This window comes from Protopterus annectens, chromosome 8.part0 (genome assembly GCF_019279795.1).
Source record: "Protopterus annectens isolate FY-2018-M chromosome 8.part0, PAN1.0, whole genome shotgun sequence".
Taxonomy (NCBI): Eukaryota; Metazoa; Chordata; order Ceratodontiformes; family Protopteridae; genus Protopterus; species Protopterus annectens.
The window spans coordinates 596,391,350-596,409,705 of NC_056741.1; the positions used below are offsets into that span (position 1 = coordinate 596,391,350).

At 41.3% G+C, this 18,356-nt stretch overlaps 1 protein-coding gene across 1 annotated transcript in view; it reads right to left on the minus strand.

The window, feature by feature from the left end:
* Positions 1 to 18,356, minus strand: part of HUWE1 (HECT, UBA and WWE domain containing E3 ubiquitin protein ligase 1) — a gene marked incomplete in the record, with an annotated part of 5,008,559 nt that overhangs the window by 4,002,578 nt on the left and 987,625 nt on the right. The window contains 1 exon segment of the mRNA XM_044079288.1: positions 12,761 to 12,860. Within this exon segment, the coding sequence (XP_043935223.1) occupies positions 12,761 to 12,860 (100 nt within the window).

The following is an 18,356-nucleotide window of genomic DNA, read 5'->3' on the forward strand; positions in this document are numbered from 1 at the left end:
AAAAAGGTCTACCTTTGGGGTGCTCCATTTCTGAGTTGAGGGTGAAGGTTTTTCTGTGAAGTTGCCACTCGTGTGGGCCCCGAACATTTCTGCTAAAGTTGTCTGCCAGAGAGTTGAGAGCACCTAATAAGAATTGTGCTAACAGGTGGAGTTGCATGGCAAAGGCTGTGTGCCCAAAGGGTCATGGCCAGCCTGCAAAGAGGGTAGGAGTGAGCCCCTCCCTGCTTGTTGATATACCATATCACAGTGGTGTTTGTCTGTTTTTATCACGAGAGCCCCTGGGGAGAGAAGGGGCTTGAAAGCTATTGAGGCGTGCTGGACAGCTATCATCTCTTTTTGGTTGATGTGTAGATGTATTTGCTGTGGGCTCCACTGGCCCTGTATGCACCTGCCGTCAAGGTGTGCACCCCAGGCATACTCTGAGTCTATGGTGAGGGTCTGGGTGGCAGGGGATAGTGATGGGGCAAGATATTGTAGGTGTAAGTCTCCAGGTCTTGAAAGTGCTGACACAAAAGGCTTTCAGTACAACTGAAGTTCTCATATGCAGTCTTGCATATGAAGCGAGTAGAATGCAAGATGCCACGAACCCTAAAGCTTGCAAGATTTTCCTTGCAGATGGGGGGGGTCTGGAGGCTAGCTGAGAGAAGTAGGCTGTCAGGAAGGTTTGTTTTTCTGGTGTAAGGAATACTATCTGGGAAGCCGTGTCCAGGCTTGCTCCCAGGAATGTAATCCTTTGGGTGGGTACCTGTTTGGATTTATTTTCGTTGTGTACCCTAGGGAGGTTAGTAGGGACTTTATAAAGGCCAGGTGCTTGAGCAGCTTTTCCTAGCTGTAATGCTTGAATAAGGCAGTCTAAGTATGGGTACATCTAGATATCACTTTGTCTGCAAAACGCAATGGCCGGAGTCAGACATTTTGTGAAAACTCTGGGAACAGTAGATAAGCCAAGGGGAAGGGCAGAAAACTGAAAGTGCCAAAATCCAGCCCTGAAACGGAGATATTTCCTGCATGATTCCCTGACAGGAATGTGGAGGTATGCCTCTTTTAGGTCTAAGGCGGCTAGCCAAGCATCCTTGGAGAGCATGGGTAGCAACTGTTGGGTGAGCATTTTAAATTTTGGGATCACCAGGAAAGTGTTTAGAGTAGATAGAGGATGGGGCGTAAGGTACCCTCTTCTCTGGGTACCAGAAAGTCTGGAGTAGAAACCTTGGCCTTTCTGTTCTGCAAGAACATGCTCTACTGCCCTCAGAGAGAAGGGAAAGGACTTGCTTTTGTGCCTCTGCCCACTGGTATGGAGGTAGATCTGGGAACACTTGAAATTGGAAGGGTGTGGAAAAAAATATGTATCCCTGGGAAACTATGTTGAGAGCCGAACGGTCGTTGGTAATGGTGGCCCTGGTGCTTGCGTAAAAGAGTTTTCCTCCTAGGGGTAGGTGGAGAGCAGAAGGGGTGGGGAAGGAGAGTTCTTTCCATAAGGGGGGGGGGCTTAGAACTCCCTGGTTTTGAAGTGGAGGTAGTCCACTGCATAGATCTCTGCATTCCCTGTGGCTGCTGTCGGCGGGGTCTGGGCTCAGCTGGCCTGGTGGGAGCAGGAAAGGACCAGTGCTTGGTGGGACAAAACCTGCTGAACCTGGGTGGCTGGACCTGTAAGGAAACTGTTTGCAGAGATTTTGCTTTTTCTTCCTTTTTTAATACCTCTTCTGCCTTAGTGCCAAATAAGCTGTCGTTGTGCAAGAGGGCATTCAACAATTCAGATGTAACATGGTCTGGCAAGGGCTGCTCCTTAAGCCATGCATGCCTTCTTAGGACAGATCCAGTGACTGCCACCTTGCAAGAAGCTTCTAGGGCGTCAAAACCACAATGCAAGGTGTGTTTAGCTACTTGACTTGTAGAATGCATTAATTCTTATTACACTTTCGCTTCTGCACAAGCAGGAAAAGAAAATTTTGTTTTAGGAGTTCCAGGGTATGTCGCTGAAATTTTGGCATATGGAACAGATATCAGAGTGCTCTGATAGCAAGAGTAGCTGAGGTATCTACTTTTTTACCCCATCTGTCTAGTGCGTGGGAATTCCTATCTGAGGGGGTGGGATTCTTAGCAGAAGTTGCTTTAATTCCTTTAGGCCCTTGAGAAATTCTCAGGATCAGCAGTAGGATTTTTAAAGAGACATCTGTGAGTCAGGGACTCGGTACCTAAAATATTAATACTCAACACATCAATAACTCTAATTTAATGTTAAAAAGTTAAAAGGTAAGTGCTTTCACGACCACACACTGTTTGCTTCATCAGACAAACAGTAGCAATGTATTTCAGTATATATAGGTGTGCTCACACCTTTGCACAATTACTTAGTAATTAACAGCATAATGTCATCTAATTAATTCTAGTACATCTTTGAAATGTATACTATAGTTTATAGAATCTAAGGAAAATACAGCGTGTGTCTACTTAATTAAAATACAAGTAAAATTAATGTTTAAGTCTGGCTTTTAGGAAAGGTTTAATACAAAAGGCACCATTCAGACCCGGGTATCTGCATTTAGTAACAGTATCCATTTTTGCTCTACTGCCTCAGTTATATTCTCTATATCTCCCCCTCTAGGGTTCACATTTAGTGCTTAAATGACAAGAAACTTAAAACTGTGTGAGGAATCTTTATGTTTCACATGATTTGCAAGTGCACTGGTATCCTTTATATTTTTAACATCCCTGATATGTTCTAAAATTCTGTCTTTAAAAGGCCCGTTTGTTTTACCTACATAAAAAAGATGACATTTGGTGCAGAAAGCAAAATAGACTAGATGCATGGTTCTACAACCAGCATAATAGTTCAAACTAATGAAGTGTTTAAATGGATGTGTGTATGTTGCGTTCGAGTAGATATGCCGACAAGCAGAAGTGTCTACATGAAAAAGTTCCTGCTCTTGCTGATTCAAGGATTCTATTCACCTTAGGATTGTTGCTCAGATGTCTCAAGGATTTGTTATTCCTAAATGTAAATGTGGGTGTGTCAGTTATATTATGACGTTCTGGAATAACTCCTAAAATATTCCAGTTCTTTTTTAGAATGTTGCAATCATCATTAATGTCACGAGTATTGCAACACTATTCTGAAGTTATTGTTAGGGATGTTCTCAGATTTATTCTGAGATTCAGTAGATGTTGCTTTTCTAAAGTATGGTTGACATTTATCATTTGTGTGTCCAAGCCTCATGTATAGTATTGTCAATGTATTTTACAATAACCTCTCTCCGTGAATTCTTGCTTAGTATTGTTAAGTGCCTCTTGTGCATTTGAATCATTGTGTAATCTTAAGACTCTATAAATCTGGCCTTTCAACATGTTTCGAGGAATATGCCTGGGGTGCATACTGCACTTATGAAGGGCATTCTTCCTTGTAGCTTTTGTGTAAATGCTACTGCCTACCTGATTTAAGTCAGATTTTCGAAGAGTCACATCTAAGAATTCTATTTGATCTCTAGTATTGGTTGCTGAATTTAAGAAAATTGGTAGTACTATGCATGTAATCAGTCGTGTTAATTCTGAAATATCTCCTTTCCACAACAAAAAAATATCATCCACAAAACTAACATACCATGCAGTATTCCCATAAAACTCAGTCTGACAAAAAAGTAGATTGTTCCCATTGCACCAGAGCTACTGGAGTATTTGATGTGTTGAGTGTTCTTACTACTAGTTCATACTCTTATTACACAACTTTATCCTCGAACCGCATTTGTTCTCAATTCTGTGTTTTCATACGGATAGAAGAACTCACTGATCCTATTAATTTACTGAGGGATGGAAGCTACTTTTAACTGATCATCCATGACTTCAGGATATGAATGTCTTTCTCGTGTGCTGCATGTACTTGACAACCCTTTACTGGACATGAACTGCATCACAACTACAAGCAGTAACAGAGTATGCTCGTCCTCAAATAGAATTTCTTCATAAATAGAGAACTAGAAGAAGAACTTTATAAATACAAACGTTTGCATTTACAAGCTTCTTTACAACATAGGATTACTCCTAGATGCTTACGTATTTTAAACATGCCTAGCTACGGCAATCAATACCCAGAACTTCTTTGTAAATGGCAACAGCTAAATTTACAGTTCAGTATGCAATATATGAAACTGCTTGTTGACTTTTTCGCCTTTTGAAAATGATTTAAAGAAAGTCTCTATTGAGAATGATATAGTAACTTCTTTTTCAACTGATACCACGACTGAAAAATTAAATCAGCTTCAAGCTAATAATTTAACTTATAAGAAATTGCAGTTTACAAAAATAAAAAACTGCAAAGAGATTTTAATGATTTTAGTAATCACAATGTATTCTCTTGGCCGAAGGAAACTACAGCTAATATATGCCAAGGACTGACAATGAATACTGAAATTCGCAATAACCAATTAGTAACTAGTTCTGTTGAAAGAGGTGGGCTTACACACAAGAAGAGTACTACGGAAGTAGAACAGCCTGCAAGCCAGCCTGCCTCATCTTTTGCTGAGAAAGTTGTGGCATCTACTTCTAATTGCCCGCAGAGCTCTGGTACTATTACGAATATATCCACTGATGACAACTCACCAACAGGCCAAGGTAAGAGAAACGACATGGACACAAACTATTCTTTTTTATTACAGAAACAAACAAGAGATTTTTTTTACTCAAAAACCACTTCCTATTTGCAATAGATCCAGAAACCTGGTACGAAAGGGCAGACCAGAGAAATGCAAGCGAAGAACGCAATCCACAGGCAGTGAAGACAGGACGGATTTGAAATCAGGTTTGATTTTTAATTTATCTTCACTTGAATTTACTGCTAATCAAATCCATTTATTAAATAAAGGTTTATTGTTTATACCTGCTACTCGTGCAGATAATGCTGAAGTTAAGGATTTAAGATTACTGGGTCGCAACTTGACATTAAAAACCATGCTCAATGGTAATACAAATGCTAATAACTATGCTACAAAGTTCAAAAAACAAAGTACTTTTATCCCAATGATTCATCCAGTTATACAGACGTTTATTTCAGTTTGCGATATTGAATTCAGACCATTTGAAACTGGTACTACGGTTAACTTTAACATGAGTAGTGAAAAGTTTAATGTCTTACATTAATTAAAGAACTTAAACTCTATTGACATCAAGCCTGCAGACAAAGGAAGTGGAATCGTGATACTTGATAAAGAGCTGCATGTCAAATGAGAGCACTTATGACATTAATACGTATCAATGCATCTCTAAACCCACTGTATCTGGAATTATTGAGAGTTTAATTTCTTGTATTTGATTTGCTAATGACAGGCCTTAATGAAAACTTATTTAACTACTTTAATACTAATAATCCTAGGATTCCTACCATCTATGGTCTAACAAAAATACATAAGAATGCGTTCCCTCCACCATTGAGACCCAGTGTTGGGTGGGGGATGGTGCACTGAGCCTCTATCTATATACGTTGAGCATACTTTACATACACTACTTGATGGTTGTTATACCATTCTAAAAGATAGAATTTTTATTTATTGCTTTAACTAATTGGCAATTAACTAATATAATAATTCATTAATTGTTGTATATATAACACCAGGGTATGTCTGATTGATTTGTATTCTGAGGAAGTTGCATGGGCAACGAAAACGTGGTTGATGTGAGACGTTAAATAAATTTTCTTCGTGCAGTTCGTCTTTGGACTTGGATTTGTGTTGCTTTCAGTGGTTTTGTGCCTTATAGTGATCTTGGCATACTCCCCGTGGCTGTTTCCTGCTTGCTGCCTTTTTCTGTAGGTTCATTCTAAAAGATAGAGACTTTTTTTAGAAAGATTACATGATAGGCTTTCTACTCTAGAGAGTGATTATATACTTGTGACTTCAGATGTAGAATCCTTATTTACTTCTATCCCTAATGAATGGGGGATTGACATGATTAGAAGTTTTCTTACTTCAAATAGCACTTTTAGCACTGATGTGAAATTAATCTATACTTTACTTGAGATTATTCTATGTAACAATGCCTTTATGTTTGAAAAATAATTTTTTCTATAGAAAATTGGCATAGCTACGGGTACAGCCTGTGCTAACAGTTACGCCAATTCAGCTGTGGTGCAATGGGAGCCATCTACTTTTTTGTCAGACCGAGTTTTATGGGAATATTGCATGGTATGTTCATTTTGTGGATTTTTTTTTTGTTGTGGAAAGGAAATATTTCAGAATTAACACGACTGAGTACATGCATAGTACTACCAAATCTGTTAAATTCAGCTACCAATACTCTGGAGATCAAATAGAATGCTTAGATGTGACTCTTCGAAAATCTGACTTGAATCAGGTACGCAAGTAGCATTTACAAAAAAGCTACAAGGAAGAATGCCCTTCATAAGAGCAGTAATCACCCCAGGCATATTCCTTGAAACAAGATGAAAGGCCAAATTTAGAGTGTCTTAAAGATTACACAATGATGATTCAGATGCACAAGTGGCACTTAACATTACCAAGCAAGAATTCATGGAGGGGTTATTGTGAAAAAGACATTGACAATACTATACATGAGACTTGGACACAAATGATTAATGTCAACCATACTTTAGAAAAGCAACATCGACTGAATCCCAGAATAAATCTGAAAACATCCATAACAATAACTTCAGAATAGTGCTGCAATACTCAAGTGACATTAATGATTATTGCAACATTCTAAGAAAAAGAACTGGAATATTTTAGGAGTTATTCCAGAACTTCATAATATTATAACTGACACCCACATTTACATTGGTGAATAGAATCCATGAATCAGCAAGAGCAGGAAGTCTCATGTAGACACTGTTCTGCTTGTCAGCATATCTACTCGAATGCAACATACACACATTCATTTAAACACTTCACAATTAGTTTGAACTATTATGCTGACTGCAGAAACATGCATCTACTCTATTTTGTCTTCTGCACCAAATGTCATGTTTTTATGTAGGTAAAACAAACAGGCCTTTTAAAGACAGAATTTTAGAACATATCAGGGACATAAAAAATAAAAAGGATACCAGTGCACTTGCAAATTATGTGAAAATAAGGATTCCTCTCACAATTTTTAAGTTTACTGTCATTCAAGCACTAAATGTGAACCCTAGAGGGGGAGCCATAGAGAATACAACTGAGGCAGCAGAGCAAAAATTGATACTGTTACTAAATGCAGATACCCAGGTCTGGATGGTGCCTTTTCTATTAAACCTTTCCTAAAAGCCAAGAGACTTCATTAATTTTACTTGTATTTTAATTATGTAGACATGCTGCATTGTTTTCCTTAGATTCTATAAACTATAGTATACATTTCAAAGATGTACTAGAATTAGATGACATGCTGTTAATTACCAAATTAATTGTGCAAAGGTGTGAGCACACCTATATACACTGCAATGCATTGCTACTCTGTTTGCCTGATGAAGCAACAGTGTGTGGTCGCAAAAGCGCTTACCTTTTAACTTTTTAACATTAAACTGGAGTTACTGATGTGTTGAGTGTTCTTACTATTAGTTCGCACTCTGTAGTACCTGCCTGGTTTTCTGGGTGCAGGAGGGAGGATGTCAGGAGTCAGGCTGGATTCCAGGAAAACATCCTCCACAACATCCAGGACTGGAGGGATGGCCAAGGGTCTGTGGTGTGGAAGATTCCCACAGTCTCTTCAGACAGAGTAATCCTGACTTTCCCACTGGAAATGATCCCTCAAGGTATGAAGGGTTTCCCCTGAAGGAAAAAACCTCTGGGGGAGAGGCTGAAGGAATGGAATCTTCTGCATCAGAATCTTCATAAGCAGAGACTGGTTAGAAAGTATTCATATTCAGCTGCAGAGTCATCGGACTCCTGTTCATACAATACTACAGGGGACAGATCTCTTCTTTTTGGAAAGGGTAGCTTGGCTTCCTCCAATCAGCATAAGGTCTTCTGCCTTAAGCATTTTACACTGAGTCAAGGAAGCAGGTGCCTGAGACTGGATCCATTTCTTGGGTGTGGTTCGTACCCTGGGCCTAAGAAACTGTTGTTTTCGAAAGAACAGTAGTAGAGAAAGATGTTGGTTTGTGTCTAAAATCGGTAGTGCTAAGGACTTCCTTGGAAGCCAATGCCTGCTCAGCAGCTCCAGATCCATCCAAGATACAGACGACCACAGGATCCTTAGTCGAAGTAAGGTTTTGCGCATTCCGGACTCCTAAAGGGTCTCCGTAGCACCCTGCGAATCCACATAAATGGGCATCATGGGCTGCAGAAGCACCTCACTGAGGACCGGAGAACTAAGCTTAACAGGAGCATCGTCGGTGGGTTTGGACCCATGTGGTCTGTCTCGGTCTTTACCTTTACATTTTTTCAGAAGATCTGCTGTCGGGTAGCTTACCAAAGCAATATCAGAGCTAGATGACTAAGCGAAAACATCTAGCTACAATAAGGGCCCGACGACTGATAGTTCTGGTGTTAAACAAAGCACAGAAGTAACAGCAGGGGACGCTGTGGTCTAGGCCTAAGCAAGTGACAGTAGGAATGAAAGTCTTGGAGTGGTACTTGCTTTACACAGGCGTGACAATTGTTGACTTTCTCTGACATCGGTTATTGCAAGTTAAAAGGATCCCCAACAGGGTACTTAGCTTTAGAAGACTTCATTTTGGTAGATAAAACTCTGGTAGCAGCCGATCAGCACTTGTGCGAACTGCTTCTGCTTCATGCTCCACAGCAAGAAAGACTGATGCAATGGTGTTGGCTGCCTTACTTTATACTACTGATGACCTGACGTCCGCCCTGAATCGATAGCAACCAACTCAGAAATACTAAGCCTCTGGCATTCGGGCTGGCCGAGGGCTACCCTGGCAGGGATAACCCAAATGTGATGACTGCAACAGTGAAACATGACCTACTCTTTCTACAGCTCAGCTCAAGCTTAACAGCAGCTTGGACAAGCAGAAGGTGGCCTTCAAGCTTTGGAAGCTGACCAGTTAAATACATGTGTAGATACAATCCATATAGCTAGGGCTACTACAGCAGTGATACATGATTTACATCAAAAGCATTACTACCTCAAACTACTCATAGGTAGGTACTAGGCTATCGGCCCAAGGGCCTACACAAGCCTAGCCAACAAGGTTCCCTGGCTTACGCCACCCAAGAAAGTTATTTTCCTGTGCCACTGACGAGCAGAGACACAGAAGTGATCCCCAGGGTGTATTTCCTATTTCCCATCCACTCAAGATTTTTCTCGAGTGCTAATGAAGAACTTTGCTTGACATAGATGGGTAGCCTGTTAGAGTATGGGAAGTCTCTGGGATAGGAATCTATCCCTCCAGCATGTCCCGTATATTGTGGTGACAAGGTTTAGGTCCCTAGAGCGTGTAGCTCGGAGGGATTGGGATTTCTTTAGGTGTAGCATGTCCAACAGCTCTGGGTTTGACACAGCTTTATATGTTAGGCAGAGATCACCTCTGAGTAGGCGATATGCTACGGAGTAAAGCTGGAGTTTGAGGCGGTCAGTGTAGGGCATTTGTTTGAGTCCAGTAATCCTCTCTGTGAGGTACTTCTGTGGCCTTTCCAGCTGCTGCAGATGTCTTGTGAGGTACATTCCAAAAGGGGCGTTGTACTCTATAATGGGTCTAATGAGTGATTAGTAGAGGGTAACGATGACCTCTTTTCCTGGATGAGAACCCTTTTATGATGGTGCCACGTAGGACTTCCTGACTACTGTGGCGATGTGACTATCAAAGGAGAGACTATTGTCCACCTGGATCCCAAGGTATCTTATCACGCATTCGGTGTTAAGTAGATTGCTGCCTATGTGGTAGTTCATGGGTACAGAGTTTTTACCAAAGGGGATGACACTGCACTTTTTGGCACTGAGCTTGAGGCCTTGGCTCTGACACCAGGCATCTGTCAGAGAGGCCCTTCTGTAGGATGTTCACATCATTTGGGGACTTCACTATGGCTCCTAGTCTGCAGTCATCTGCGAACTTCGCTGGCCAGAGGCCTTCTGTGTTAGCCTGTACTTCAGAGAAGTAGATTTCAAACAGCAGTCCCAGGACGGAACCCTGTGGTACTCCACTTGTCACTGGTTTGAGGTCAGATTTGGAGTCTGCAACTTTTACAGTGTGGGTTCTGTCAGTGAGCCAACTGGCAACCCATATTGTGACGTAGGGATTTATGCCTAGTTTGAGTTTAGCTATAATTCCAGAATGGGGGATGGTGTCGAAAGCTTTGGCGAAGTCAAGATAGGCTGTGTGAACCACTTTACCCTCATCTACGACTTTGGTGACTGCCTCAAAGAAGTCGATCAGGTTCAGGAGGCATGATCTGCCTTTCACATACCCGAACTGGGTGGGATCCAGAGTTTGGAGGTTACCAAGGTCTTTGTTTATGAGTTCCATGATGATACGTTCCATGGCTTTGCAGACCACACTCGTCAGGCTAATAGGTCTATAGTACCCAGGATCAGTGGTGGCTCCCCCTTTGTGGAGTGGGATAACTGTTGCTGTGCGCCATTCAGTGGGCACAAAGCCTGATGCAAGGCTATTGAACATGGTGCTAAAGTGGGGAACCAGTTCATTCTGAAGTTTGTGTAAAACGCAGCCTGGGATGTTGTTCGGCCCCCATGGATGCTGTGTTTCTGGCTTTAGAGTGTGCAGCTTTCACCTGCGTGGTTGTGATTACAGGGACTCTGCATTCTTCCTGTATAGATATGGGCCGTTTAGTGGGTGAGAGGGGGTAAAGTAAGCACTGAATCTGCCAGGATTTTGGCAATATCAGTTGGTTCTGTAATTTTTATGCCTTTGTGCTGTAACTCAGAGCAGATCTGGGTGTTGCCATTGAGATTCTTGACATAGCTATAGAATGCTTTGTGGTTGTCCTTGGAATTAGTGGCAATTTTATTTTCGTAGCTAGCTTTGGAGGATCTTATAAGGGATCTCATCTTCTTACTGAGGTTGACCAAAGAGCTCCTACACTCATGGGATTTTACTCTTCTTTGCAACAGTTTCTTCCTTCTGTTGTACAGTTTATGGCAGGGGACTACCAGATTGGCTTCATTTTTTTTGGAGGTTAGCGTCTTGGTTTTGTTTGGGATAGCACGATCCATGCTCTCATGTAGGTGCTTATTGTGTAGGATTCAGCAGTTGTAACTGTATTGCCCATCTGCATGGGTGTCATGAAGTTCACTACTTCTGTCTTGAGAAGCATGAAGTTGGCTTTGGAGAAATTTCTTACTGTGGTTTCCTTAATAGGGGGTGGGGGTGGGATGTGGATATCAAGGGTGATTAGCTTATGGTCAGATCGGACCAACGAGGAGTTGACTTCAGGTGTGGAACACTGGTCATTCATGTTGGTAATGACTAGGTCTAGGATATTGTTGCCCCTGGTGGGGGTGTGGATAAGTTGATCTAGGGCATTGGAGTTTATGAATTCCAGAAAGCGTTGCGCTAAGGAGTTAGTACATGAGTAGTTTTCGCAGTTAATGGAGGGGTAGTTGAAGTTGCCCATTATTAGGGTGTTTGGTTGAACCCTAATATATTCGAGTAAATCAAGAAGCGAGTGGGAATCCTGGGGCATGGTGGGGGATCTGTAGCAAGCTACAATTTGGATTGCAGTTTTGCCAAGAGTTAGTTGCACTTGGATAACCTCGGATGCATTATGCTGAGCAACTAGCATAAAGATGTGGATATCCTTAATGAATATGGACACACCCCCAACCTTTGGTGTTTCGGTCTAGGTTAGATGGCCGAAAAGTGTGGTATGAGTTATAGCCTGGTAGTGCAGGGGTGCTCTCTGGAGCCTTGAACCAGGTCTCAGTCAATGCACAGATATCGATGTTCTCCATTTTAAAGGAGTGCCTCGAGTGAGTGCATTTTGAAATTTAGACTTCTAGCATTGAGAAGCATTACCCTCAGTTTTTGCTTGCCTGTTCCTATTATGGTGGTGAATTTGTTACTTGAACCCTGCCTAAAAAAGGCACTATAGAGGCAGCATGAGCCTTAGCCAGTATCCGGAATCCTAGGGGCGACAGGTGCAGGCCATCTGTGGCAAAGCATCGTGGTCCGTTGACCATGTCATCCCAAGCAGACAGATACTGGATCCCCTTTGAATGACACCAGAAGCTTAGCCAATTGTTGAAATCAATCATTTTGTCCTTGTACTGCGGTATCATTCTGGGCGATGGCTGAATGCTACTCAGGGCTAGGGTCATACCTGCCTGGGCTACTAGATCGCAGGTATGACCCTAGCCCTGACTAGTCAATTTAGACCAGACCAAAAAAAATCTCATCTTTCACTAAAATAGGTTAAATTTTAATGGCCTCCTCCTTATCAAAACAGAAAACATGCACAATGTCTGTCTGGACTTCTGCCAGACACCTCAGACTAAACTAGAAAGCTACATAACAGCCAGATTGAAAGTACAAGGGGTGCCTGAATGGTCGAATTAGAGTGGAGTTTTTGCACTATCCTGCTAAATGCAGGTCATAAATCAGCAAACATTAAATTCATCCATGCCAAAAGCTATCCCTGCATATCCCTAACTTGGTAGTTTCAGACGTTAACAGGGGCACTTGAAATAAAATCTCTCCCTCCAATCGTGCCACCCCTGATCCCAGTATAACAGTCCTCCTTGAACTGGAGAAAAAAGGCAGCGCACACAATGGACAGGACAGGGCTCTCAGTTTGTCAACAAGATGGCTAATATTCATTTATACTCTAGTACACTGAACACTGCAGTTATGTGCTGTGAAGTCTCTTACCCAATATTGATATTGCATGTAGCCGAGCCTGAACAGCTTGAAGCCGCTTTTTATGATTAGAAAATCCATGGGCAAGACGTATGTGTGTAAAGAGCAGCATCTGTAAGAAAACAAATCTCAATCAACTCAAATAATCTTGAGTAGCAGCTGCTGCAGCATTTCAGAAACCTGACAGCATACCTACAGCTTTTATTTTTAAACTTTTAAACCACTGCTGTTAAAAGTCAATTTCTGGGAAAACAAATGGCCAAACCAGCAAAGCAAGCAAAAATAAATGGAACACAAGTGATAGGATGCAGAGCTACAAACATGTCAATAAATCTTAATAGTCCTACCTAAATTAGCTGCAATAAAGAAACTTTAGTTCTTAAGTATTCTTCCGATGCAGCATGAAATATACTCATCCCAACAGTTAATGGTGAGGCAGACCTCTCACTCAGTAGTTAAAACACACAACTACATTCAACCATGATTACTTTTACCATTTAACACTTCATCTTCTGTACCTAGTGCACTCAGTGATGTCGCGCACCCATTTTTGGCAACACACCCAGCCTTCTGTCAAGTACAGATACATTCACTAAGCATGCATCTTTAAAACACAAGAAAGCGTCAACTCCACACTGGAATATAAAATCACTTGCCCAACAATACAAAATTACCACAGCTATATGCACTGTACGGCTTGAGGTTGGAAATTTTCCTGGAAGACTGCACACAGTGTTATAGTGCATGGTAGGGAGGATGACAAATTTTTAATTCTGATGAGACTACAAACAGAAAAGTGATGCCCACTAACTCATTACAAAAGTGGGTTCTATAGCAAAGGAAAACATTTTAATGCAGAACACACTGCTGACAGCCAAACTCTGGGGTGCTCAGCATTCATCACCAAACAAAGTCCAGAGATTCTCAGGATGTACAAGACTGACTAGAGGCTATGTGCGCCACACCAACAACCACCCCTTTCAAGTAGGGCAAGGCCTATAATCCCCAGAGTATATTTAAGAGTGCTCGCCCAGTTGCCCAAGTCAAGTTTAAAGGACAGGGAATCACACTTCTTGACCTACAAGGGAAGCCTATTCAAGAGAAGGGAGGTGATAGGTGATGAACCTACACCTCCAAATAATTTTACTTCCCAATGTAGGTTGAGACCTCTTGTTCTAGTTTTGACTACTCTGACTTACTGAGCAAAAGGTCATGAATACCAGGATCGCTGAGGGCAATCTAAGCTAGGCACAGATTCCTCCTCAAGAGCCTACACAAGTACAGGGACAAGTACAGTATTTCAGTGAGATTACCAACAGTATTTCAGTGAGATTACCAACAGTTTGAAGGCAGTACAATCAACCAGAGTAACTTCATAGGAATGTCAAATGCTTACATGAGGTGACTCAAAGCTGTTACTACTGATGACGCTGAACAGCTACAAAATAAACAGGATGCGGGCGAGTTTAAAGCAGCAAATGGCAAAGATCCAGGGCAAGGCAGCAGGAAAAGGCTAAGGGACTATCAAATTAAAACCCATCCCAATGGACTGGAAGACAAAGCACATAAATGGAATTTGTTTAAAGTTTTTTTTTTCCCTTCCTAAGCACTATTAGAGACAATTGGCAGCATGTGGACTTGTTTTACTAAAGACACCAAATGCTGCATCAGCAAAACACTTGCCATTGCCACAGAGAGGTCTAGTATGGAAAGGACAAGACAATACTCAGTTTTCCACTTCTTATGACAGGGAAACAAATGTGGAAACAACTAAGTACAATACTGGCTAAGGTAGAAAGGTTAATCAAATGTGTCCCTTGAGCCATTCTTGGAACAGCCACTTCTTGCAATATAAAAAGGTGTTTTGGAACAGACCCATACTGACAATTCACAGGAATGGTTCATAAATTACAGGGCTAGCTGCCTTTGTGGGCCATTTTAAGCTTGGCCAGTTTATTTTAGTAAGAATCAAACCCTGTGCCTCTTGTTGGTGACGTAAACACAACTATTATGCCAACCTCCAACCCCAAAGTATGCCAGAGACAGGCGAGCATCAAACCTAGTTTTCTGATCTGTAGTCAGATGCATTATCCACTGCATCACTGACCCTGTGACTACTATGGTGAGGTAATAAATTATAAGTGAAAAGTGATGTTTTAAGAGAGAAAACAGGGAAATACATGAGTAAACTGGAAGAATGAAGTTTCTGAAAATGTAGAGGAGTGAGGGGAAAAAAGTGCAACAGAAAACAGTTTCCAAAACAGACACCTGGTAAAAGACAGTTAGATAAACTGCACTGCAGCAGGAAATAAATGTTATGTACTTACCATAAACCTAGAGCAGTGTTTTCTTCTGTCCATTTCAAAATCTGGGTTATCTGATCCAAAGCTGACAGCATAGGCTTTTCAACTCCAACAATCCGCCTCAGAACAGCAGGACCAAATAAAGTATCCCAAAAGTAAACTTTAAGCCAGTCAGCATAATCTACCAGGAGCCACTCAAAAAGGATGTCAGTTCAGAAGGGTAAAAAACAGAGATGGTCAGAAGACAATTTGGACCAAGCGTTATTTTAAGTACATACAACTTATTGCCAGATGTTTTTTAATTCTACCTCAACCTGTGGGACAGAGTCCCCTGCCAGTTAGAGTGGCAACAGGAGACCATTCCACAAACGGTGCAGCCAAAGAGTGACCTGGACTAAATAGCCAACTTGTAATGGGTTAAAGAAAGTGTCAGGCCGAATAGCCACTGTACAATCTAAGGAATCCACAGCAAAGAATGGCAGCAGTAGAAGAAACTGCTCTAGTTGAATGGGCTTTAGGTTTACCAAGTACAGGAATGCCTATTACAGAATAAAGAAAAGACATATAATCAGAAAGCAATCTGGGTAAGGTTACCTAGAAACAGGCTTATGTAATTAGTGTTGGAGAACAGAAAAGAAATCTGTTGATTTTTTTTATAGCTTTAATAATATCCCAAGTAAAACCTCAGCTGGCAACAAACATCCGAACAGTGGAGCATTATTCTCCTTTGTTACTGAAATTTGGGAATAAAACAGGCAAATTAATAGACTGGTTCAGGTTATACTCAAAGCGTGCTTTAGGTGAGAAAGAAGAGTTAGTACATATAGTCACTCTGCCCTTATGGGGAAAAAGATGGGGGGAAAGCGGGACAAGGTCTGGAGTTTGAGATTTTTTTGTTGCAGTAACCTCACTAAAGAACAAGATTTCCAAGATAACTTTAAATCTATAGTAGCAAATGTTTAAAAAATAGGCCTGGTAAAAGCTTGGAAAAATGTGGACCAATCCCAAGCAGGAAAGTACAGGTGTGTACACTTACCATAAATGTAGATGTTAGAGTGTATTCACTGTTGCAGTCATTACACATTTGGGTAATCTGCTGGCAGGTTGCCCTCAGTCGGCCTGAATTCCAAAATCTTGGGTCCTGCATCGGTTACTATCTTCTCTTCCATGACGTCAGGCCGTCAAGGGTATAAAACATGAAGCAGACACCATATTCTTTACTTTTTCTTGCCCCTGATGTCAGGTGCCCCAAAGAGGTAGCAATATTATAAATATTTATATATATATATATATATATATATATATTTATATATTGTATACACACACACACACATATATATATATATATATATATATATATATATACACACACATATATATATATATATATATATACATATATACATACACACACATACATAGATTACATATACATGCATCAATATAAACTTTAACTTCATCTACAAGCAAATACACCACATAGGTTGTAGAAGATAGAAGGGAAATATAAGCTATAGAATGATAGGGGGATGGCGGGAGGGTAACCTGGACTGCAACAGTGAATACACGAACATCTACATTTATGGTAAGTGTACACAACTGTACTATGTTATTCGTGTTTCACTGTTGCAGTCATTACATTTGGGTAGAATCCCAAAGCTATGGTTGGAAGGCTGGAGCTAAACAGCATTAGGTGAGGCTGTAAGGCCCTGCAGCACTGCAGTGGCAAAGCCTGCCCTGGACTTAGAGAGGCAAATGGTAATGGTTTTGTAAAGGTGTGAGCAGAACTCCAAGTAGCAGCCTCTAGAATGTCCTTGGTTGGTACTCCTCTGAGAAAGGCTGTTGAAGTAGCTGCAGCTCTGGTGGAGTGAGACCCAATGCCCTTGGGCACAGGTTTGCCATGGTGTAAGTAGCAAAAATGGATGCAATGGCTTATCCACTTTTAAAATGTCTCCTTTGAAATAGCCTTTCCTTCTGATCCTGCAGCATATGACACTAGTAATTGCTCAGTTTTTCTTAGCTTTAGTCCTGCTCATGTAGAATCTTAGCGGTGTACGTCCAATCAATGCAGAATTATCTCCCCTTTGTTCTGCGGATTTGGATAAAAAGTTGGCAGATCAATTGTTTAAGAGCCACACTGGAAACCACTTTAGGCATAAAAGTAGGATTTGTCCTCAGAGACACCCCATCTGGGTAAAATATGATAAAAGGCTCTACAGCCATGACGGCCTGTAGCTCTGAAACCCTTCTTGCTGAAGTAATTGCTAGTAGCAGAGCTGTCTTCCATGATAAGAACTTTATATCAGTGGTAGCAGCTGGTTCAAATGGAGGCAGGGTGAGCTTTTCCAACACAATTGAGATCCCATGCAGGTAATGGTGATCTTCTAGGAGGCCTTACATTTTTGGCTCCTCTAAGATGCTGCTTTAGTAAAGGATGAGTAAAGGTTGGTGGCTCTATTGTAATGAGCCGAAATGACAGAGGCATGGATTTTGATGAGAAAGATAGGCCTTTGTCAAGCATCTCAGTTAAGTATTGTAATATCTGAGGAATATGTGGTTCTGCTGTATCAGTTCCTTGTGCTCGATTCCAAGCACAGAATCTCTTCCATTTGTCAGCGTAAGATTTTCTAGTACTAGGCCTTCTGGCTTCCAAAATAACATCCATCACAGCTTTACTGAGAAGTGTCGTTTGTATGATTACAGGATAAGCCATGCTGCCAGGTTCAGAGTCTGTAGTTGATTGTGCAGGATCTGATTGTTTTGCTGGGACAGTAGTTGTGGTTTTTGAGGCAAAGTCCAAGCTGGTATTGAGACAAGTTCCTTAGGACTGGATACCAGTACTGGCAGGGCCAGTCCGGGGCAATTAATATCTTTAGATTTTGTCCGACTTAGGAGGACCTTGGGTAGAAGAGGCAGAGGAGGAAAGGCGTAAACAGATAGGTTTTTCCAACTGAAGGATAGGGCGTCCACTTTCCATGCTTGTCTGTGAGAAGTCCTTGAGCAGAATCTTTTCAGTTGATAATTTTGTGAAGCAAATAGATCTGTGTCTGGGCTCCCCATTTCTCTATCATACTGAAGATTTGTGGATTTAGTTTCCACTCTTGAGGATACATAAAGTTTCTGCTTAAATCGTCTGCCAGAGTGTTTTGTTTTCCTGGCAGGAATTCAGCTTGAAGATGTATTTGTTAGGTCAAGGCTGTGTCCCAAAGTGCCATGGCTAATCTGCAAATGGGGTATGAGTGTGTGCCCCCTTGCTTGCTTATATACCACAAATGTGGTGTTTGTCTGTCTTTACCAGTAGTTGT